The sequence below is a fragment of the Primulina huaijiensis genome, chromosome 10 (genome assembly GCF_012295235.1).
Source record: "Primulina huaijiensis isolate GDHJ02 chromosome 10, ASM1229523v2, whole genome shotgun sequence".
NCBI classification, from domain to species: Eukaryota; Viridiplantae; Streptophyta; class Magnoliopsida; order Lamiales; family Gesneriaceae; genus Primulina; species Primulina huaijiensis.
This window is the reverse complement of record NC_133315.1, coordinates 16,511,572-16,536,475: the sequence shown is the minus strand read 5'-3', so window position 1 is coordinate 16,536,475 and position 24,904 is coordinate 16,511,572. Positions and strand designations below refer to the sequence as shown.

Genomic DNA, 24,904 nt, shown 5'->3' with positions numbered 1-24,904 from the left:
AGTGAGAAGAAGTGTTGGTGTTAGAAGGCGAAGGAACTTGTGGTGATTTATAGTGTGGAATGCCCTATTCTATCGATTTATTGTGCAGTAGAGTTCGATGAGACCATGGGATATGATGCCAATTGAAGTTATGCTTAATGTTCATACATAGCTTTGTTAAGTATAAGACTTGAATCTAATTCAATCCCAAAAGCTAGGTCAAGAGAGAGGATTGTCCAAATCTATATATGCAAATATCAGATATTTTATCCAACCGATGTGGGACAACTAACATACTCTCTCACGCTCATGAATGAACATATGGAGCGTGAAGTTACAAATGACTCAATTATGGGCAGAACGGGTGGCCCAACTATGGGTAGTCCAACACATGACGGTGAAACCTGAGCTCTGATATCATGTTAAGAATAAGACTTAGACCTAACTAGCTTTTCTACAATGCATTAATTTAAGATGATGGACTAGTCCATACATTATGTTGTCCATGTATATAATTCTTTCATGCATGCATGATTACCATGGATGTTATTAGGGTCAGTTCCACCCGACGTGTCAAATACCCCGAGGATTGATCCAATGGATATCTAGAGGACACGTCATTATTCATGTGATGCAATGTATTGATCTATTCACATGAAAATGATACACGTATGTCCTCTTCGTCACAAAAAAGACTGCTTTGTTCATATTGAGGTGTTTGTAGATATTACTTAAATTTTGAAATATTGGATGACTTATGGATAATCTTCAAGTAGATGCTTACATCAGTGAGAGGATTTTATCATGGGGCGTGCAATGATTGAATTGGGGAATACTAGGCAGAGTGGATTGAGAGGTCAATCTAAAAGTGGTATTAATACAAGGTTGGCCAGCGTAAAACTGTACACCACAATATATTGGAAATAGTCTTGAAAGTGGCAATCTTAAGGGAAATATCGGTGATTCCATCGATCGCCACTTTTGTGGACTTAAATTAAGACAAAAATTTGAACTTTTTATTTTAGTCATATTTCAATATTGGGATTTTTTGTCAGATACGGAAAGGAATGTCTTGCTAGCACATGAGGCTGACAATTGAGTTGGGCTAGCTCCAGATCATCATGCATGACTCACAAAACTTAATATAAATGTGAGTCGGATCGACCTCGAGTTTGAATATTTAGTTCGATTAATATATGAGTTAAGTTTAGGCTTGTATAGGCTCATCTCATTTAAAGCTCAATCCTAAGATTTGTTTCAGAGAATACTGGAACTGAAGAATCATTTGATGATTCATTTGCTAGCTAAGTACATGCAGTTTGAATTTCTCATCAGATTGACAAAGGTTTTTTAATTAAATATACGGCCCAAGCTCAATCCAAAGCTCGAAAAATTTTACGAGCCGGACACGAGCTGCACATACATGTGAGCTTTATTGAGCTGAGCTTGTGTGAGTCTCGCGTGTATTTCTTGTATTCATTAAGAAAAATCTTCTACGGTTTGTGGTGAGTATTCAAAGTTGCTGAGTGCATGAAATTGTACTTTGAAAAATGCATCTTTCCACTAAGAAGAAGGGGTGGAATGGAGGCAAAATGCTTTCTCCTACATATTGGTTCAAGCTGAGTGGCCTAAACGTTCAACTATGTCATTAGACAAATGTTGACTCCTATTTCTTTTCTTGTCTGAATTTGTTGCTTTTGTGGTTTATTTTTTACTTTTTTCCCCCATGTATGTCCTTTACCCTAATGGGGATTGGGTTGAAGATGATTAATGTAGTTGAATACAAGACATCACCACTTTTTTTTTTCTTTTTTTTGCTTTTAGGAGTTCTACTTCCGTTTTTCCACCTACAGAATTTCGAAGGATCACCTTGTTATTTTACTTGTCATCACCAACACCAGCACGGACCGGTGGTTCAGAATCTTCCTATAGAGAGTAAAAATGCAAGGATCAATATCATCAAGCAATCTAGAGTTGCATTGCAGCCTAGCCGCGAGCTTGCATGATCCTTAAAATACCACACGCGCGCGATGACTTATTTAACCACTTTGATGCACTGCTCGGTATAGATGTAGAGAATTCGATACCGAGCCAACCACGACATCTAAACCATAGGTGACTACTTGTCACGAGCTGTTGGTCATCCACCGGCATTCACATGGTGGATGCATGAAAAGGTGTTTGGCTAATTAAAGCCGATGATTACCAATGTTTTTCTTTGGTAAAATTGGTGTTAACAAAACATTTTGGAGATACCTATGTTTCTTGCTTTTGTTTGTCAAAAAGTATATCATGTAAGTAATCACTTAAAATCTATTTAACTTTTTCTTTTGTTCGATGAATTCGTTAGTTCAATTAAAGTATGATTGATGATGTTACATCAATTGTTTTGGATGATCAACAAACCACCCAACCGAATTGAATATTACGAAAATGATATGTACGAACAAAGACCTTATTAAGTAGAAAACTGATGGTCGAAATCAACTCATTAGAACAAATTTTACTCAAGCCAACTGCTGACCCTACTCAACTGAATAAGTCAGGCTAAACAAAATATATTCCCTGAAACTATCAGTTTATTCTGTTAAGGGTAAAAACCCAACTGAGTTTTTGGATAAAGTTTTTCGTCCGGATACAACTTCTGATTGTCTGTAAATATCAGGATTCTGCGATTATCTATATTGTACGATTTTAAGAAAAGACGCTGACATGGAAACGACCTGAACAACGGCCGCTACCGTATTTGGAACGGTAATCATATTTTATTTTGTCGACCGTTGGATCGAAGACAATAAATATAAGAAATAAGCAATCAGTCAACAACTCTATCGACCTTCAAAATTATCTATTACTCTCAAGCTATTAAGAGCCAGATCGATCCAAATTTTCAAAAGTACAAACTTAAGAGTTTACATAAGACCATCAAAGATCTTTTGTACACAGAGTTTTCATTCTGCAATACTTGTAATCTTACGGTAAAAGTTTACTGATCAAGTTTTCTTAATTCAGTGAAATATTTCAGTTAGGCAGTGGTAATATTTACTGAATTAAGTTGTTACACAGTGTTGTAATTCCAAAGTCCTCGGGTAAAAATCATTCCATGCGGAAGAATGAGTGGCATAGGAATTATTCAAGTATTTCAACATTAAAAAAAAATTTGTGCAATTTACATTTCAGTTATCCTGCTTTTAGATTTCATTTCATAACCAAACTGATTATCTTTCATTTCATATCCAAACTGATCATTACTTAAGTCATTTTTGTATTCAAATTGTGTCAGTGAGCTTCTTTTCGTGCACTACTCAACTGCTAGGTTATTGATACCCAAACTGACGAGAATTCAATTTTAGTTTAAGCTCAATCGTAATATTTCTCTAAATTTATTAAGATTATTTATTCACTCTCTCTAAACAAATGTCTAAACTCCAAAAATTTGTCCATCGATATTTCAATGGTATATTTATTTTTATTAATATTTATAATGATGAAAATTGAAAGGTGTAGATCAAGCCAAAATATGCACCCTATCCTATGGACATCGTTTATATCTTGTGGTGCCTTGTCTGTTTATTAGCAAAACCCTTTTTTTTCCTCATAAATATAAATTTCATCGCAATGCAATGATCACAAATTTATCTATACTAGCAAATATTTTCTTCATATGAAAAGAATAAAATCATTTCACCCTCATGGAATAATTATAAATGAGAATATCTTCGGAAACTTATTAATTTATATTTGATTTGATTTCGAATAAGAACAAATAACTCAATTGTCATTTATATCCTATGATGCAAATTAATTTCGTGAGAAAGAAGAGACGTATAAGATTTAAGCACATATATATAATTAATATAAAAAATAAATATTATGTGTTGAAAATGTGTAATACATTTTTATTTTTTGAGTAATTAGTTTAGTTATTTATATTACTGAAATCACATAAAATTTAAGATTACTTGTAATTGTAGATGATGATCAAGAATTACCCGCAGTCTCTTGTTGCTAGACAATTTTTTGTTAGATGAGGATCTTTATGTTTAATTTACCAATCAATTTTTGTCCTCCACCTTTTGTTTGTGAAAAAGGTTCAATTCATATATCAATACATGTGACCTTTTGTACTAGTGCCATTGACTAAAGGTAGAGTTAGATGTGTTCAAACTTCGTATAAAAGCGAAAAAAACGAAAATCCAAACCAAAAAAACCGAACTCCGAACTNAAGTTTATTTGGTTCGATTTCGAATTATATATGTTAAAACCGAACCAACCGAAAAAACCGAATTTTATTAAATTAATAAATTTTTTATATCATATATTTTGATATGATATTTAGTGAATGAAAAACCATTTTGAACAATTTTTAGTTGATTATTGTTTGTTTAATTAATTTAGACCTTATATTTAAATATTTTACTAAAAAACATGTAGAAAGTTAACGANACCAAAAAAACCGAACTCCGAACTGAACCGAAAGCCGAATTTTGTAATTCGGAGATAAATGTTAAAACCGAAGTTTATTTAGTTCGGTTTCGGATTATATATGTCAAAACCGAACCAACCGAAAAAACTGAAATTTTATTAAATTAATAATTTTTTTTATATTTTTATTTATAATATATATTTTGATATGATATTTAGTGAATGAAAAACTTTTTTGAACAATTTTTAGTTGATTGTTGTTTGTTTAATTAATTTAGACCTTATATTTAAATATTTTACTAAAAAACATGTAGAAAGTTAACGAATTATATTTTACAATATATTTATATTATTAATTTAAATAATTATACCAAAACCGAATTAACCGACCGAAATAACCGAACCGTTTTGGTAGAAAACCGAACCGAAGAAAAATGGTTCGGATATCGGATTATATATTTCTAAAACCGAAAATCGAAAAAAACGAAATAAAAAACCGAAAATCGAACGGAACCGACCGATGAACACCTCTAGGTAGAGTAGGACGTAATATTTTGAGTCACTTGTTATAAGTTCTAGAGAGGACTATATAATATAGTTCAGTCAGGCATACTTTTCTATTATGGCGTCAAATTTGAATTTGCAAACAATTATGTGAATGTGTCGTACAAAAGTGGTAGAGTAGTATGTCTCCAATGTGTTGATCAGGCAAAAACCATAAGACTTATGTTTGCATCAGTTCCTGAATATTTTTCGGTATGCAAACAGAGGTGCCACTGAAGCAATAAGTGCCGAGTATTCTGTTAACTGATTCCGTAGGATGATAGCCATCCCAGAAAAATGTTGGTCTGGATCGGGACATGCGGGAAGCCCTGGAATGCATGCTGATGTCCCGTTCATCAAAGCTATGCAGCATGGGTTACTTGTATCTTTCAAACCTAAAAGTTAGACAAAAAAAATGACAAGATAATTAGTGGATGGTTGATTGGCTATACTAACTTTCTTGGACCCATCCCTGTGGACATGCTTTGTACATATAACGAGTAGATTTGAATTTAGTTACCGTATTGAGATGGGTTGAGGATCGCATCATATCCTAGCCGGTGACCTTGGCCAAGAATAAAAGATGAGCCTTGGAGTGTAGATGTTAGACTTTGAAGCAAGGAGGCTAACTGAAGATTAAACATGATTGCCATCTCATTCAACTTCTCAACGCAGGGTCCACTGTGTTTGTATTGCCTAATAATGTGTGGAATGCACCCAAGAGGGCCGAGCTCGAACATCACCACCTTCCTTGCTCCCAACTTGTACAATCTCTGCAATGAGAAAGTTCAGTAGTTCGTGTATTTTCTTGATTATTTGTACGACGAACACATAACCAGAGGAGGACTCATGTTTTCTGATGAGCATTGACAGAGTATTATTCAATGTTACCTGCAGCTGTAGGGAGAGTTTACTTATGAGAATTTTAGCGAATGATTGAGGACTTGTGGTGGAGTCATATTCTCGTGGGGAGACAATATCTAGGACCGAATTCGTGATACTTGGAGGATTGATCAAAATGTTGCCTGATTCATTACTGTATTGAGCTGCAAAGTAACCGAGGTAGTCATTGCTCCCAATTGTGATCACAAATAATGACTTTGATAAATAGTTTGAAAGCTCCTCTGGATTGTTGTAGTATTTAGGCAAATCCTTTTCAACTGTTCGTTGAAATAAGTTGATTTGGTCACTTAGACTCAGGCACTTTCCCTGCAGACAACCACAGTTTACATGTTGAGAAAATTAGTGAGATGAATGGATATACTCTAATGTAAGGCATAGTTTGGTACACATGATAAACTAAATATGTGATATATAATATAATGATAAGTTAAAGATAAATAAGATGTATGATATTATATTTAATGTTTGGTATGATTTTAATAAGAGTGATTAAATTTATATATTAGATTGTAATGATAAAATTAACCTTATCATAATAAATTTTATAGTTTCAAAGTTGTTGCTTGAGTTCATATTTCTTATCTGTTCATGCGCTGACAGTGCTTGCATGATTTATTTATTTTTACCTAATTTTATATATTATATAATATAATAATTGAGCCCTTGATTTTGTGAATCAAGTCAAATTTCAATTTTTATGGTTAATCGAGTGATACTAATAATTTTATTGAGATTTATAAAAATCATTTATATAATTATCTCGAGTTCATATAATTATCATATTATATCATATATAAAAATAAATAAAAATACTTATTTGATGGGGCGGTGAAATGAGAGAACGATAGGGTTTATGATTTTTATATATTGAGAACAATAAAGTCATTTTTGGTGTTTTTTATCATTAAATTAAAATTATCACATCTCAAAAAAGAGATATTTTATCTTTATATAAAATTATTTATCACGAGCCCATGATAATATAATGGGCTTTCTAAAAAGTACCAAACGTAAGATAAGGATGATTATTTATCAATCTCTCTTATCCAATGTACCAAACTATACCTAAGAGTAGACGGTCTCACTGATTTATATCTTGAGACGGATCGATCTGATCCATATTTGCAATGAAAAGTAATATTTTTAAAATAAAAAATGTATTTTTCATGGATCGAATCGGTTTGAAGAACGGTCTCACTAAATTGATCCGTGAGACCGTCTCATATGAGTTTTGTGGTAATTATAAAATCGGGTTAGGGTTTGTTTGGAAGTAATAATATGTTTTATTTTTAGAAAAAAATGTAATTTTGGTCTTATACATTTATCTCTTTGTGATTTTAATTATCTATGTTGTCAAGTTCTAGTTTTAATTTTAGTATTTTGTCTTTGTTTTCTTGCAATTTTAGTCGTTTTCTCCGGCATTGCGTTGATATGGTAGTGGCATATACTTTGTCACACCAGTAACCCGTGCAAAAAAGACTAAAATCGCCAAAAAAACTGAAAAAAATTCAACAATATAGAAAATCAAAACCCCACGTATTCAAACAAATAGGACCCAAATTGAAATGTTGGCTTATTTTTGTTCTTGTTCTTGTTCCTACTTATTTGTAATTTTTTTTCATTTTTGCTTTACGATTGTTGAAATAAACTAAAAATAATATTAATGCTTAATATTTTTCTTTTTATTTTAAAAAAACATAGTAAATTTGGCGGTTAAAACAATTTAAATAGTAAATATTGTATTCATAATTAAAAAGAAATATATAATCATATATTACGTAAATGTAAAAAATAGTGATATAAGTATTGAAAATGAAAAAAAATTAGTTGTAAAAATTTACCGAATCGCGTCCAGTTTGAGGAAGAATTCCACATGATCCAGAGGCAAAATTCAGTCCTCTCAATTCCAATTCACCTCTTACATTTAGCAAGCCAATTTGATCAGCCAACTTCAAGCATTTCCCTGAAAAAGTCAACCCCACGTTACAAAAATAATTATTTAAAAGAATATCGAGTAATTTACATAGTCAATCTNAAAATTAGTAAAATCGTAAATTTTTAATCATAAATATATAAACAAACTTTTATTTACCCCGTCTTCGATTCCCGGAAGATTAACGGCACACGGCCCTGTTAATCCGTCCACCAAACTCACATATGGAGGAGGAAATGGCAATCCAAGAAACTCAGCTGCCAAAACAAGAAATTCATTTTACCAATCAAATACCATCATTAAGTGAATCATGATAATTTACTAAATTAATTTTTAGCAGCTAGATTTATAGCTACTAGACATTCGAGACATAGATTGTTTTATTTTTATTTTTTACATGAGAGGATTAATGCTGGTCGCAAAGACATTCGTTTTGTTAAAATTACCTATAAAATCGACGGTGGTTTTGCCGTTGGTGAATCTTCCGGTGGGTCCTCTCTCGAAGTTCATGCCATAGGGGGGATAATTCACCTTTGATAAAGTTGGCAATAATAATCCAACAGAGAATCGCCGAAGGCATACAATGCAGGTGCAGAAGGAGATTTCTCTGCACTTCCGAGACCAAAAACAAGAAATGCGATCAACATTGGATATAGCAAATCTTTATTCATTTTACTCTAAACTTTCATGAACAAGATAAATGAGATTTAAGTTTTGGAGACTTTCTTGAAATGAGTTATCAACGCATAAAGATGGGGAAATCATGTGCTAGTTGGAATGATATTATATGGTATGTGAATTTATAAAAAAAAAATATTAAAAAAAGAGAGAATATACTTTTTAAATGGATAAATCTGAACAAAAAAATGGTATATTAAGAGGTAGTTGTGTCCAAATCCTTCAATTTGACTTTAGCATTAGGACAATGGCTAGCACTTTTGAGGATTCTAAAAATATTCTTGCGATATTGAGTTGTCACCCTAGCAGCTTCATGTTATATTGTTGAAACATTACTTGTTATTTTCCTCCACCGATATTGGTGGATCCAATATATATTTATATCGACCAAGGAATTTATTCAATTCTAATTAAGGGGGAAATAAAATTCAGAAATTTTTAAAATTAAATATCAATTGCTGGAACACTGCTTTAGTTTTAACAAAAACTCATGTCAAACCGTCTCACTGGTCAATTTGATGAGACGGATATCTGATTCGACTCATCTCATGAAAAAATATTATTTTTTCTGTCAAAAATAATATTTTTCACTACAAATATTAGGGATGTAATCGAGTCTAGCCGAACTCTTGAATGTTTGAGTTTGACTCATTTATAATCGACCCGAGCTCGAGCTTTATTTAACGTATATATACATGGCTTACGAGCTTATTCAAACTTTTATAGAGTTTAAACGAACTTAATAAATATTTATATTTTCATTACAAAGTCAATTATATATTTAGAGAAAAATATAACATTATTAAAATTTGTAAATTTATTATAATAAATAAATTTAATAGAATTTTCTATATATTTCATAAGTAATGTGCAAAATCAATAAATCAAATATCAAAATTATTTTTTTTTCATCTAAGAGTTGACTCATGAACTTATCAACGAACATGTTCACGAGCCAACGAGTCGAATATTATAAATCTTGGACTTGATTTGTTTGTCTTAACGAGCCTCATTAAACGAGCTCAAACGAGTTTTTATCGAATCAAGCTTCGAATAACTCACAAACGGTTTGGTTCATTTACATCTCTAACAAATATGAACCGAATCAACTCATGTCACACATATAGATTCGTGAAATCGTCTTATAAGAGTCTGTACGTTAGTTTAAAAGGGTGCTTTTAGGTTAAAAAGTTCGTAATAATCTCGAAAAACAACTACTTTAATTTATTAACTTTATACAATCTACAAAAGTGATAATAATAATAATATAAATAATTTGGCGCAGAAATACCAAAATAAGACTCTGATATCACAAAATTGACAATATGGTATTCATGTTCATACATAACATAGAAACTATATGTATTAATTCATTCAAAATGCGATGATATTGATTGATGCTCTTCCAAATTAGGTCGATACGTTAACGTGTATTAGGTTATTCAAAATATAGCGATAATCATACATGTGAATTGCTGTGAGAAGACTGGGGCATAGAAATGTTTGATGATTGAGTTAAGGACAACGAAAGGGTTCTTCGCACCAAACCTCCTTATAAAACATCTAAAATGTACACTAAATGGGCATTATAGCCTTTATTTTCATTTTATCAAAGTTGCATGAACACCCTCTGTATCACCTGAAATCTAGCGAGTTGAAATATTTCGATGATATCATATATAACAATGATCAAATGACCAGCGAACAAAGCGATTAGAAAAAAAATTTAATTTTCTACAAGTCATATTGAAGGTTCACAAGACTAATTCATATGTTATTTATACTAACAGGACGCTACAAGATCGAGTTGGATTACATATATACAACAACTGGCAGCGTACGGTTATAATAGATAACGTCCGGATTAGTCTAGCTAACCTGATATATGACTTTTAGCAAATTCAGTTTTCTTTCCAACTGTTTTGCCCGCTGGTCATTTTGATCATTAGTCTATGAGATATTATCAAAATACTTCAACTCGCTGATTTTCATGTGGTGCAAGGATGTTCGTACAACTTTTATAAAAAACTAGAGTCTAGAATTCCTATTTAATTTTCAAATAGAAGAAATAAGTATTTTCGATCGATAATTCACAGGAGAGTTTGGTGCAAATAACTTGACAAAAAATATGAATGAAAAACAACTAGTTAAAAAAAGGTTTTATACCTAGGTATTTATTGGTAATTGGTATAGAAAGTAGTTTATTTTATTAGTATGGGGTCCGATATATTTTTTTCCTTATCCACAAGTTTTTATTTGCGTCACAGGGATTTTTCTAGTAAGGCCACAAAGTTATTTTTTCTTATCACACAAATTATACATATATTTTGGATGTATAATATAATGCTCCCGTTTTTCATGCGGAAAAACTATTGTTTCATTATCTTAAATACCAATGATATTGTCAACTGTTTGATTTTGTGATTTGCTAATGAAAAGTTCAAATTTTTATGTAAAGAAATTGTTTGGCGTATGGTACGAGATAATCTAAGAATGTAAATATGTTGTACGAGTAATATAAAATTGACTAATGTAAATAATTTATGTTAAGTAATTTAGTTCCAAAACAATACAAACCATTATATAGCTAACTTTGTCATTTAGACGAAAAAAAGAGGTTTGGTTTCAAATCCCGGTTCGAACCTTGAGCATTGTACAAGGACGTGCTGTAGGATGCTGCGAATCCTCTTGAAAGAGAGGGGTGTCTTCGAGAACGCGGACACATGTGGTGCATGAATGTCGTTCTGATAAATGAGATTTCGAGTAAATGTTTCGTATACAAGTAAAGGAATGATTGTATATATCTTATTCTTATGAGCGTCCAGAAGAATTTACGAGTGAGACGACATAGACTCCAACAATTTTGTTTTTTAATATTTATTATTGTTACTATTTAGTTATTGTTGAAAAATTATTTAAAAATGTGAAAAATATTTGTATTGAAAATGTTAATGTTGAATGTTGAAAATTAGGTAAAATTAGGTGTTGAATATTGAAAATTAGTGTGTGATGATGTAGGTAATGATGTATTTTATTTTTGGATTATTTGTAAAATTTTTCTATAAATAGATCTCTCATTTGTGAAGAAAATCACAATTGAGTTGAGAGAAAAATGTTATAAAGTGTGTAGTGTGATNTTTTTAAACAAAATAACTTATGACACCTAATTATAATAATGTGATATGATATACATAATTATTTAAATATGACTAATATTATATACACCATATTATTACCATAAAATTATACAAATACATACATTTATTTTCTTATACACCAACGGTAATAAACGGTAACAAAACGGCTAGTTTTTGCTCTATAAATACAATCTCACAAATACATTCAATCACTCCAACTTTCTCTTCTTCTCTAAAAATTATTCTTCATCAAATTTTCGAAGAAAGAAAGAAGATGGCTTTCACGAGGTTATTTTTAATTATTTTGGTTATCATACTCACCAGTCTTGTATTTATCGGAGAATATCCTCCTCGTGTGTTTTCTTTATTTTTACGAATACTTGTACTTGTTGTTTATCCATTACTTTGTATTGCAATATTCATTAACTAATAAAATGCATCGTAATTTTTAGGACCACCATGGCAAACTTGGCAAAGCTCGAATTCATCGCTCTTGATATTAGTGGGAAAAACTATATGCCATGGACTCTTGATGTAGAAATGCATCTTGAGTCATTAGGTCTAATCGAGACCATTAAAGAAAATGGTATATCTTCATCACAAGAAAAAGCAAAAGCTATAATATTTTTACGACGACACCTTGATGAAGGTTTAAAATGTGAAAATAACATCTAAAAAGATCCCATGGCTCTGTGGAAAAGATTAAAAGAGAGATTTGAACATATAAGGGAAGTTATACTTCCGACCGCCGTGATGAATGGAATATGTTAAGATTCCAAGACTTTAAAAAAGTCAGTGATTACAATTCAGCGATGTATAGAATAATCTCGCAGTTAAAATTTTGTGGACATGAGGTTACAGAATCGAAAATGCTTGACAAAACATTTTCCACGTTTCACGCATCAAATATAACTTTACAGCAACAATATAGAGTGCGTGGATTTGCGAGATATTCTGAACTCATCGTCTGTCTTCTTGTGGCGGAAAAGAACAACGAGCTATTAATGAGAAATCATCAGTCTCGACCCACTGGATCAACAGTATTTCCAGAAGTAAATGCTGTAAGTAAAAATGAATTTAAACCTGGAAACCAAAATCAAATTCAAAGACAAGGTTTTGGTCGAGGTCGAGGTCGAGGTCGTGGACGTGGACGTGGACGAGGAAGTGGTCGTGGTCGTGGACGCGGCCGTGGTTTTGAAAATAATCGAGATAGTTATTTCTATAACTCATCTCAAAATAACGCCTCAAACCATCCACAGAAAAGACATCAAGAAAACATGAGTGTTAATGAAAATCACTCGAAAAGATTTGAAAGTTCTTGTTTCAGATGCGGCACTCCAGGACATTGGTCTCGTATTTGTCGAGCCCCTGAGCATCTTTGCAAACTTTATAAAGAATCAATAAAGGGGAAAGAAAAAGAGACCAACTTCACTGAGCGAAGTGACCGTTTGAGTGATTCAACTCATTTTGATGCTGCTGATTTTATGAATGATTTCTCTGGAAATGATCAATATGTTGGTGGGATAGAAATGAACAATATTGATGCTGCAGATTTTCTCAATGATTTCTCTGAAAATGAACAATATAGTGGTAGAATATAACTGTACAATAATTTATTTTTCATGTATTTATATGATAATGTTTGATTGTACAATTATGATATGTGTTATATTTAAATATGTATTGTCATTAATTTTTTTTCATTGCATATTTTTTGAAGTTCAAATATGGAAAATTCTATGAGCAAAGCTGAAATTTGCATACTCGATAGTGGTACAACGCACACTATCCTCCGAGATAAAAGATATTTCTTGGAACTAAAACCAACAAAAACAATGGTGAATACAATATCAGGTCCTGTAGACTTGATTAAAGGTTGTGGTAAAACACAATTTTTGTTACCTAATGGTACAAAATTTTTGATTAATGATGCTTTGTATTCACCACAATCGAAAAGAAATTTGTTGAGTTTTAATGATATATACTCTCATGGGTATGATACTCAAACAATGAATGAAGGAAATGAGAAATATATATGTCTTACCACATATAAATCAGGAAAGAAATATGTGATTGAAAAACTACCAATGCTCCCTACTGGATTGCATTATACACATATAAGTCCCATTGAATCAAACATGGTAGTTGATAATTCTTCAATATTAAACAATTGGCATGATCGATTAGAACATCCTGGTTCAACAATGATGCGAAGAATTATAAAAAATACACATGGTCATCCGTTGAAAGACCAGAAGATCTTTCAGAATAATAAGTTTCAATGTTAAGCATGTTCTCTTGGAAAACTTATTATAAGACCATCACCAGCCAAAATCCAAACTGAATCACCAATGTTTCTTGAACGTATTCAGGGTGATATTTGTGGACCAATCCATCCACCATGTGGACCATTCAGATACTTTATGGTATTGATTGCTGCCTCCAGCAGATGGTCACATGTATGTTTATTGTCAACTCGAAATGTTGCATTTGCAAGATTACTTGCTCAAATAATAAAATTGAGGAATCAATTTCCCGATTATACAATCAAGAAAATTAGACTTGATAATGCTGGTGAATTTACTTCCCAGACTTTTAATGATTATTGTATGTCTATGGGAATTGTTGAGCATCCTGTTGCTCATGTACATACTCAAAATAGATTGACTGAATCATTGATTAAACGTCTGCAAATGATTGTTAGACCAATGATTATGAAAACAAAGCTCCCTATTTCTATATGGGGACATGCAATTTTACATGCTGCTTCATTAATTCGTATCAGACCAAGTGCATATCATAAATACTCCCCATTGCAGCTTGCATTTGGTAAAGAACCAGACATTTCTCATCTGAGAATTTTTGGATATATGGTGTATGTGCCTATTGCACCACCTCAACGAAAGAAAATGGGACCTCAAAGAAAGATTGGAATTTATATTGGTTATGATAGTCCATCGATCATTCGATATCTTGAACCTCAGACAGGCGACGTGTTCACAGCACGTTTTGCTGATTGTTATTTTAATGAGGAAATCTTCCCAATGTTAGGGGGAGAACAGAAACATACCGAAAAAGAAATTACATGGTATGTATCATCATTGTTGCATCTGGATCCAAGAACAAAACAATGTGAAAAAGATGTACAGCAAATTGTGCACTTGCAAAGAATAGCAAATCAAATACCAGATGCATTTGCAGACACAAAAGGAGTAACTAAATCATATATACATGCTGCAAATGCCCCTGCTCGAATTGAAATTCCGAAGAAACAAATTGAAGATAGTCATGATGTCATTAAACGCCTGAAGCGTGGAAGGCCAGTTGGTTCCAAGGATAAAAATCCTCGAAAAAGAAAATTCATAGAGAAACACAATGATCACAAAATAGAGAATGATGTTCTTGAAGAAACACATAATGATCACAAAATAGAGAATGATGTTCCTGAAGAAACACATGATGATGAAAATGTTCTGTCAGAACCACAAACTGATGAGAATCATGAAATCTCTATCAATTATATTAATACTGGAAAAATATGGAACCGAAAAGATATAGAAGAAATTGATGATATATTTTCTTATAATATGGCAATCGACATCATAAATGATAATGAAGATCATGAACCAAAATCTTTTGGTGAATGTAAAAATCGGCAGGATTGGATAAAATGGAAAGATGCCATCCAGGTTGAATTGGATTCGCTAAATAAACGTAATGTTTTTGGACCTATAGTCCTTACACCTGAAGGTGTAAAACCTGTTGGATACAAATGGGTTTTTATTCGAAAGCGAAATGAGAAAAATGAAATAGTAAGATATAAAGCTCGACTTGTTGCACAAGGTTTTTCTCAAAGGCCTGGAATTGATTATGAAGAAAGGTATTCTCCTGTGTTGGATGCAATTACGTTTCGGTATTTGATTAGCTTGGCTGTATCTGAAAATTTAGAAATGCGTCTTATGGATGTTGTTACAGCCTACTTATATGGATCACTTGATAGTAATATATATATGAAAATCCCTGAAGGATTTAAGATGCCTGAAGCACAAAGTTCAAAACCCAGAGAATGTTATTCTGTGAAATTACTAAGATCATTATATGGGTTGAAGCAATCCGGCAGAATGTGGTATAATAGGCTAAGTGATCACTTGATGAAAAAGGGATATGTAAATAATTCAATATGCCCTTGTGTTTTCATTAAGAAAACAACATCCGGATGCGTAATTATTGCTGTATATGTTGATGATTTAAACATTATTGGAACGAATAAGGAAATTCAAGAAGTTGTGTCATACTTGAAAGAAGAATTTGAAATGAAGGATCTTGGAAAAACCAAGTATTGTCTGGGTTTACAAATTGAACAAAAAGAATGTGGAATATTTGTTCACCAGACAAATTATACAGAAAAGATCCTTAAACGTTTTAATATGGACAAATCAAATCCTTTAAGTACTCCAATGGTTGTTAGATCATTAAACATAGAAAAGGATCCATTCCGTCCATGTTAAGATGATGAAGATATTCTTGGTCCAGAAGTACTATATTTAAGTGTTATCGGTGCCCTTATGTATCTTACAAATTGTACAAGGCCTGATATATCTTTCGCCGTAAATTTATTGGCAAGATTTAGCACATATCCAACAAAGAGACGCTGGAACGGAATTAAACATATATTCCGTTATCTACGAGGAACGACAGACTTGAGACTTTTGTATTCAAAAGATGCTAATCCAAGTATAATTGGTTATGCTGGTGCTGCATACTTATCTGATCCACACAAGGCACGTTCCCAAACTGGATATGTATTTACTCGTGGAGGCACTGCAATTTCTTGGTGTTCACAGAAACAAACACTCGTAACAACTTCATCAAATCATGCCGAGATTATTGCACTACATGAAGCAAGCCGTGAATGTGTGTGGTTAAAATCAATGACTCAACATATCCAAATCTCATGCGGATTATCATTCGACGAGAAGCCTGTGATACTATATGAAGATAATGCTGCATGTGTTGCTCAAATGAAAGAAGGATACATAAAAAGCGACAGAACTAAACATATTCCTCCTAAGTTCTTCGCATTCACCAAGGAGCTTGAGAAGAATAAATGTATTGATGTTCGTCACATTCAATCAAGTGAAAACTCATCAGATCTCTTCACAAAGGCACTTCCTACGACAATATTCAGAAAGCACATATATAATATTGGGATGCGCAATCTACGAAATTTGTGAAGAATTGTTCGTGTCAACATGAGGGGGAGTTTACGTGACTGCACTCTTTTTCCCTTACTATGGTTTTTATCCCAATGGGTTTTTCCTAGTAAGGTTTTTAACGAGGCAGTATAAAAACACGTAATGAAGACAATCATTATGATCATCATCACAAGGGGGAGTGTTGAAAAATTATTTAAAAATGTGAAAAATATTTGTATTGAAAATGTGAATGTTGAATGTTGAAAATTAGGTAAAATTAGGTGTTGAATATTGAAAATTAGTGTATGATGATGTAGGTAATGATGTATTTTATTTTTGGATTATTTGTAAAATTTTTCTATAAATAGATCTCTCATTTGTGAAGAAAATCACAATTGAGTTGAGAGAAAAATATTATAAAGTGTGTAGTGTGATAATTTTAAGAGTTTGAGATTTTTACTTTTTACCGTAAATTTTTACTTTTTCACAACAGTTATATATTATTATAGATGTATATAATTAAGGACAATTTTGTCAAAAGGAAAACATCGAGGTGTGTTTCCTTTGTTGGCATGGAAGAGTTCTTTTTTCTTTCTAAATAAATAATACTCGATAATAGTAGTAGTAGACCGTCAGAGCCCATTTATATCCTGTCCAGTCCATTACAGAAAGGCCCAATAGAATAGTCCAAATCTTTTAAAAAGAATACCGCGCACGTTAGAGCACATCCACCACCAAAATTTTCTAAACTGAATGCGGTTGCCTAGGGCTCCTCAAAATCTCTCGTACAGCAAATATTCTTTCAGTATCCATAATACCCGATAGTTTCCTTGTATGCAAACACGTACATTGCTCGATAATTTGAAGCTCAAATGGTAAGAATTGCGAGCCATGTTGAAGATGAAGAAGCTCTCGATTGCTCTTCTCCGATAGGTATACAAGCATGCTTGTATGTGTGTGTATAGGTATCTAGTCGGGGAATTCATGTATGCTTGTGTTTATTTGTGTGATTTGAGTTGTGGTATTTTGAAATTTGAGCAGAGAGGGTGAGAGTTGATCATAAGGTGGATGCTTCTCGGTCGAAGCATTCGGAGACGGAGCAACGTAGGAGGAGCAAAATTAATGAGAGGTAAGCGTGATTCTTTTTATTATTATTGTCGTTGTTGTTGATTTATAGCTGTTTCTGTGATTTTTACAACTTTTTATGCAAGTTTGTGGTTCGTTTGGTCGCTAGTAATATGTTGGGCTTGTGGACATCGGACTTTGGTGTGAAATGTTCGAATTCTCGTGTTTCACTTGTACATTAAATGTGTTATTTTTCGGTTAGGAGTTGGAAGTTTGGATTTGGACTATTATAGTATATGAATTACTGCTTAATTTGGGATGGAGACAACCATTTCATTGTGAGACCTCAATTTTTATTTAACTTTCATCATACGTATCTTCTTGGGTGGAGATCATTGTAAATTTTATTCATTGCAGATTTCAGATTTTGAGAGATTTAATCCCTGAAAGTGAACAGAAGAAAGATAAAGCTTCATTACTGCTGGAGGTCTGTTATCCGCTTTTACAGTTAAATTTTTGAATGATTTCTTACTTCTGGTACAAATGCTAATAAGTTTATCTATACAGGTTATACAGTACATCCAATTTTTACAGGAGAAGTTACAAATGTATGAGGGAACATATCAAGGTTGGAGTCCAGAGCCTACAAAGTTGGCTCCATGGGTAAAATATACATGCTCTTTGATTTCCTTTTGATGCTGCACAAGTGAGACTTTTTCTATTTTTTTTTTGGCTCTTACTATTGGCTTTGTGTAATTTTCACCTACAATCTCTGCGAAGTGATGCAGACATCAAAAGTTTGAGCAGATTGCATTTCTTTCTCATTCATGTAAATTGGGTTGTCTGCATCAAGTTGTGTTATGATATTCTATCCGTGTGGGAGAACCATTGTTGAGAAACGACCAGATTCAAAGTGGGGATGGCATGACTGCTGCTTTGTGTATCATATAGTAGTTATAACAGGCGCTGTAATCTTTTGAATTGCTTAGTCAAAATTTTTGTCCATTACTTATGGTTGACACTTGACAGAAAATCAATTCTGGACCAGTTGAAAGCTTCCTTGATCAAACTCAGCTTCAGAGGCATATATATGGGAGTGAAGACAACAGTGTTCTCAACCCTTTACGTCATGTACGGAACTCACCAGAATCTGAGTTGATTGGATCTGGCTTGTATAAATCTACAGATAACGTGCCTAATGCAACAAATCAACCTCTTCTTATTAACCTGCCAACTCAAGCAGCAACATTTGAGGGTATGTCTGGTCAACCTAATCAAGAAAGTTTTCCTGATGCTGAGCATTTGACCCAGCTGTCGCAATCCCAATCATGGCCAGGGAGATCTTGTGTGGATGATTACTCTATTCCTATCTGCAATACAAATGAGAGTGAACTGAAGAGTGAAAGTGGGGAAGCCAGTCAGTCAAGTGTTTACTCTCAACTGTAAGCACCCGTTATGAAAAGAAAAGGAAATTGATCTATGTATATGACATATACCCAATTAGACCTGTTTGTCTAATTTTATGGGAAACTGCATTTGGTGCTGTTAATTATTTGATACATGCTATTGATTGTTGCAGGTTTCGTATCTCTATAACAATGATCATGGTGGAACACACTTAAATAAATACTCTAATAACGCACCATATATCAACATTAATGCAAATATTTGATGGGTATCAGTGAATTGGTTGTTAGTGTTTGATGGGATTTATGCTTAGAGATATGATTCTTTTTTGGCAATTAAGTTGGAATTTCATTGGATTTTTACATACTGATGATACATGGATTGCCAGTCTCTTTAGGCTTTTGCATAGTTTACAATTTTGATGTATAGGGATATAACGTGACCATTTCGTTTAAACTCGTGACTTGGAGATTGTATCTAATATCACTAATGAAAAGCTTCTAAGTAGAAGATAGTAGTTACTTATGATGTGGGTTTTTTTTCAACATCTTTTTGTTAAAGGAGATTTTTTTCTAAATATTTTATAACCTAATCTCTGTGTTTCCCATTTATTGATAGGAGATTTTCATGAAAATAGTTACATATTTCTGGGTTTAATGCTTATTTTGTTGACAGGATATTGAGTTCTTTGAAGAATGCTCTACAATCATCTGGAGTGAATTTATCTCAGGCCAGCATTTCGGTGCAACTTGATGTTGGCAAACAAATAAATGACAGAAGTACCATGGCAAAGTTTAGAATGAAGGTTCTTCCATCTTATTGCGAAGCTATATTTAACTTTGACTCCCCTGTGCTTATCTATGTTTGCTTGCTACTTTCTCAAACGATTCTCAAGTAACTGCCTAAAGATCTCCGGCAACTTCAATAGTATTCTGATATATTCCAAATTCATATCACGTAATCTCTTCGAGTGCATGTTGGCTCCTACAATTGACTGGGAAAAGGGGAAAGCAAGAAGAATAAACTAGTAGAAACAGGAAACAGGAAACAGGAAACAGAAAAAGGGGAATCCAGAATAGTCGAAGCCCAGGAGAGAACTTATCAAATTTTATTGCCTGTACAAAATAACCATCTGGCATGTTTATTCTTATTTGACCAATTGATTTCTAATTACGATAACTTTGTCAAACAGAGAATGAACTTATACATTATCATCTGTAAGTCATGGACTGCACAAATCAGAATTATGAGGAAAAGGTTCTTCCGAATGACTGCATGCTTGTGATGTTCAGTACTTGGACATTTTCTCTGTCCGAGGAAACTGTGCACAATCTATTATGATCCAATTGGATTACCTTATGTCATTCATCTATGTAACTTAGATTTTAGTTTTTCCAAATCGGATCTACTTTTATATGCTTGGTCTCTTACGTTTTCCTACTGATTTAGGATAATCAGAATCCACCTGGCCTTGCTTCTGTGGCTTCTGGGAACGAACATCCTCATAAACGGTTCAGAGTCGATGAAAGCTAGTGCAGTGCCCCCAGACGAATGTACATACATGCTCATGCTCTTCTGAAAGGAATTGTCATCGGGTTTTAGCATATTATGTATTTTTTTTTCAATTTTGGCAGGCTTCCCTTTCTTTATGACAAGGTTTGCCGCAAGGGGGCAATTGCACTAGCTTAACTTGGGTATCTACTTAGTTGTCTTTCACTCCGAATATTACGTATTCAGGCTATATCGAGCATTTGCCCTATTGCTGCACCTTTTAGCCTATACTTTTATCTCAGACTTTTAACTATAATTATGAAAATATTGGTAAATGAAGATGGGTGAAGTTGCATTTATTGGGTGGAATGCCTTGGAATAGAAGAGCTATTTCACTAAAAACTCCATTTTAATAAATAAATAACAATGGGTTTTTGATAGAGAAACATTTTGAAAATAAAATGCTCATAAAGATAGAAACAAAAAGTCACAATATTTAGCTTGTGGGTTTTTGTTTCTCTTTTAAAAATAAAAATAATAATAAGTTTTGTTGTAACCTAAAAAAGAAATTTTTTTAATTAGCAGCTTCTAGCTCGAAATCATTTTGATCAGAAATAATTGATTAAAACGTTCGCTACCTAGCTCATACATTTTTGTTATTTATTTAGTTTTTTTTTTTTGACAAAACATCTCATCTTAACTTTTACACGAATTTTCCATTCGGCTGAACTTTTGGCATTTAGGAGAGTTGATATTTGGAACTCCCAGATTAACTTCTGAAAAATATTCGAGATTTTATTTGTGAGAAATTATCAGTTCAAATTTGAGCCTTTTGTGTTCAGTTCCAATTAACCTCGATCAGCCAAGCGAAGTCTCATGTAGCCCAAAAACAGTCGAATAAAGTAATGTAGCGTGAGTTGATCAGATATAAAAATTTCACAATTTATCAATTTTTTTCTCGAGTATATAAGTTTAGGACAGTCCGATGGACCCATACGAAGCCCGCACTATGCATATGACTTATTTTGATATAATGTTTCCTTGATGTAATTGGACGAACCCAGATATGATGATAAAAACATAAAATGATGGAAAAGATGTTTGTTTATTGAAAACCAAAAGAAACAAAAAGATTTCTTTCACTGTTCTACGGAAAAAAAACAACAAAAAAATAAATTTTTTTATTGTGAAAAAAATTGAGATATCGAAAATTGAAAATCTTGAAATATTATTGTGTTAGTGAGGTAAAATGGATTCAAGAAAAACCAAGGGATAAACTACAATCCAAAAAATTTCTCCATTTGCATAAATGCTCCGCAAATACTCTAGAGGAGAGAAGAAAATATCAAGAAGAACAAAAGGTGAAGTATTTCCAGAAAAAGAAGACGAAGGAAGTGCAAAAAAGAGAGAGTGGAGTGTATAACGGATGTGGAAAAATAGTTAAAAACTTAAAAATTGTTATGAAAAAGTAAAAATTTACGGTAAAAAGTAAAAATCTCAAACTCTCAAAATTATCACACTACACACTTTATAATATTTTTCTCTCAACTCAATTGTGATTTTCTTCNAAAATTTTTTTTTTTTTTTTTATCTATCATCGTATTAATACATCAAACCAAACACCTCAATAATTATCACATATAATTTTTTTATCTATAAAAATTCAACAATTTATCATTCTATAAATAATCTCTTTGTAATCCAATCACTCCAACTTTTCAATCCCCGAAATGATATGCATATGCATGTGAAATTTCCATAAGTTTAGATAAAGGGGTTCTTGAAATTTTCTTCAAATTCCCAACTCAATGATTCATCATTGAATCCATCGATTAAACCTACCAAAACTCGCCTCGTCTTCTTGAAACCTAGATATCTGGTTTGTTTCAACAGAGAACACAACCTTCATTAATCCAAATGTAATGAATCAATCATAAATGAGACGCCGAGTTAAATAGCAACACGAGACTATAAGAGATACAGATCCAAGAATGCATAAGAGAACAAACCTGCGGTGGCCTTCAACAAGTTTAGCCATATTGCCGTCATAAGTGGGAACAAATACATCACTTTCCAAAGATGCAAAATAATCCAGAGCAGCCATTTGAGACAAATGGTTCTTGAAAAACTTCAAGTCTGATGGTTCCAACAATGCCTCCTTGTTAACCTATTGCACAAAACTCAGTACTCATTCAATGTGCTTTAAAATTAGACTTAGGGATGGACCCAGAACGGAATGAGCTGAGGCCGACAGTAGTTTACCCCTAAAACATCACTAAGTAGCCCCTTAACAAATTTTCTCGATCCATCCCTATCGAGAGCTCAAGCTTGACTCTTTCACTCACAAGATTCGGAAATGCCGCCTTCAAACTTCTCAATCTCCTCGTTCCACCATATATCTCTCCAGAAGCAATATACACTTGAGTGTTACTATCAATCAATACCGAGTGCAGTTAGTACTAGAGCAGTTTCTTCGGGTGTCAAAGGACATAGACCTTCCTTTCTTTTGAGTACGGGATCTATGACTTTCTCCTTCCACCAAGAGTTAGCAAATCTGGTCGTAGATTGTTTCTATAGGCAGTATGCTAAAACGAATCAATACTTTTAAGTCAAAACAGGAACATTTTTTTTACCTCATTGTAGTGAGTTCGTTCATCTCCTCGGTGTTGCAACCTTGAGTACAGCCAGAAAAAGACAACATATCCATTTCATATCTCAGATGCAGAACAAGGAAAGGGCCATTTAGCCTTCTCAGAATTTTTCTTCCCAATTCCTCAATTTGGGAAGTAAATCTTAGAGAATGGAAATTTACTTTACATCTCAGCTTTTGAATCTCGAGTGGTAGCCTGTTGTTAGCTAGCCGAGCATCAGTTCTGTTCAGATGCACTACTTTATACGCGTGAAGAAGCAGAAGAATCTGTCGACAAGTATCACAGCATCAATTCTTTAACTACCTAGGATATAATTATCACACCCATTTGTTTGAAATCAACCTGTTTATTGTAGTAAGAAATATTTGACCAGCTGACGGGTGATGGCTCATAAAACTTTCCTAGTTCAACTCTACTTTTAAGCTTTGAAGGAAGCTCTTAGAGTATCTGGACCTCATCCCTCAAAGATTTTATGAAATGGTCAATATTGAATATATCCTTAAAATCACTGCAAAACAGATAAAAAAAATTAGCAACAAATATAAGTATACAACAAATGCAGAAGAGAATCGCTTGGCATTCATTTCTAAGTACCTTGAATCTGCTCAAAATGATGTTTTATCCAATTCTGGGACAATAAGAGTTATGTTCAGATATTTGGCAATAGCAACCATGTCACATATCTGCAAATGCAGGAGTAAAAGCAGGTGAGAAACCAACAACTCAAATGAGTTTGGTGAAGTCACATGTTAAAGTTAACATACCGCCGCTCTCATTTGGTTGAGTCCTCCATTGCAAGAAACAAGAAGATGGCCATTGTTCTTGTATGATCCTGACAACAACAGAATTGAATTGAAAAAATAATTTGAAAAATACGTCGTGAAACCCTGCCAGAACACTATAGACACTGTTTGATATGTGGTATGAACGATCATATAATATGGATGTGCAATATGAGTAGTAAAATATTGATTAGATATGTTAGAGTAGATGCCCTGCAAGCCAACGGTTGGCTAGGGAATTTATTGACTCAAGTGAAATAAACAATCTTTATTTTAATATAATTTAACTTTTAATGGTTTCGTTATACTTTATCTGTATACCCATGCAATCAGCATAGATAAAGTCCTTGATTATGCTTTAATACAAATGAATCGTAATTCGATATTAAAACTCATTTGTAAACACTGCATATTCTAAATTCGTTCCTAGTCGATTCAGCCGCCTAAAACATGGATAAAGGTCGCTTGAGCTCGAGACTAGCATCTGTGATGTTGTGTACTGCGTTTCTTGGTAAGGGCATAGAGATGTCCAAACATACAGATGGGTAGTCATATGATGATTATACCGAACAACCCTCCCTCGGACTTTCCAAGTGGTTATCATTCATCGAGAGGATAAGTCCGTGGTTATGATTGTACACCATTAGTCCTTATGACCCGGGACAACACTGAGGCTCTATATGCTAGGGCTGTGCTTTGACTCGTTTACCGGCTC

At 33.1% G+C, this 24,904-nt stretch overlaps 1 protein-coding gene and 2 pseudogenes across 2 annotated transcripts; 1 reads left to right on the top strand and 2 right to left on the bottom strand.

Annotated features, from left to right (window-relative positions):
* Positions 1-5,037: 5,037 nt before the first annotated feature.
* On the bottom strand, positions 5,038-7,817 carry LOC140985950 (GDSL esterase/lipase 7-like; annotated as a pseudogene).
* Positions 7,818-17,519: 9,702 nt separating this feature from the next.
* On the top strand, positions 17,520-21,054 carry LOC140986823 (transcription factor BIM2-like). 2 transcript variants are annotated; one of them, XM_073455188.1, is made up of 8 exons: positions 17,520-17,726; positions 17,835-17,922; positions 18,276-18,345; positions 18,426-18,521; positions 18,888-19,113; positions 19,195-19,300; positions 19,941-20,070; positions 20,715-21,054. In XM_073455188.1, the coding sequence occupies exons 1-8, from the start codon at positions 17,666-17,668 to the stop codon at positions 20,796-20,798; spliced, it is 861 nt and encodes a 286-aa protein (XP_073311289.1). In that variant the 5' UTR covers positions 17,520-17,665; the 3' UTR covers positions 20,799-21,054. The 2 variants fall into 2 exon arrangements, with proteins under 2 accessions (XP_073311289.1, XP_073311288.1); XM_073455187.1 differs by having other exon boundaries at positions 18,888-19,300.
* Positions 21,055-22,520: 1,466 nt separating this feature from the next.
* LOC140985949 (rhamnogalacturonan I rhamnosyltransferase 1-like) overlaps positions 22,521-24,904 on the bottom strand; it is a 14,160-nt pseudogene continuing 11,776 nt past the window's right edge.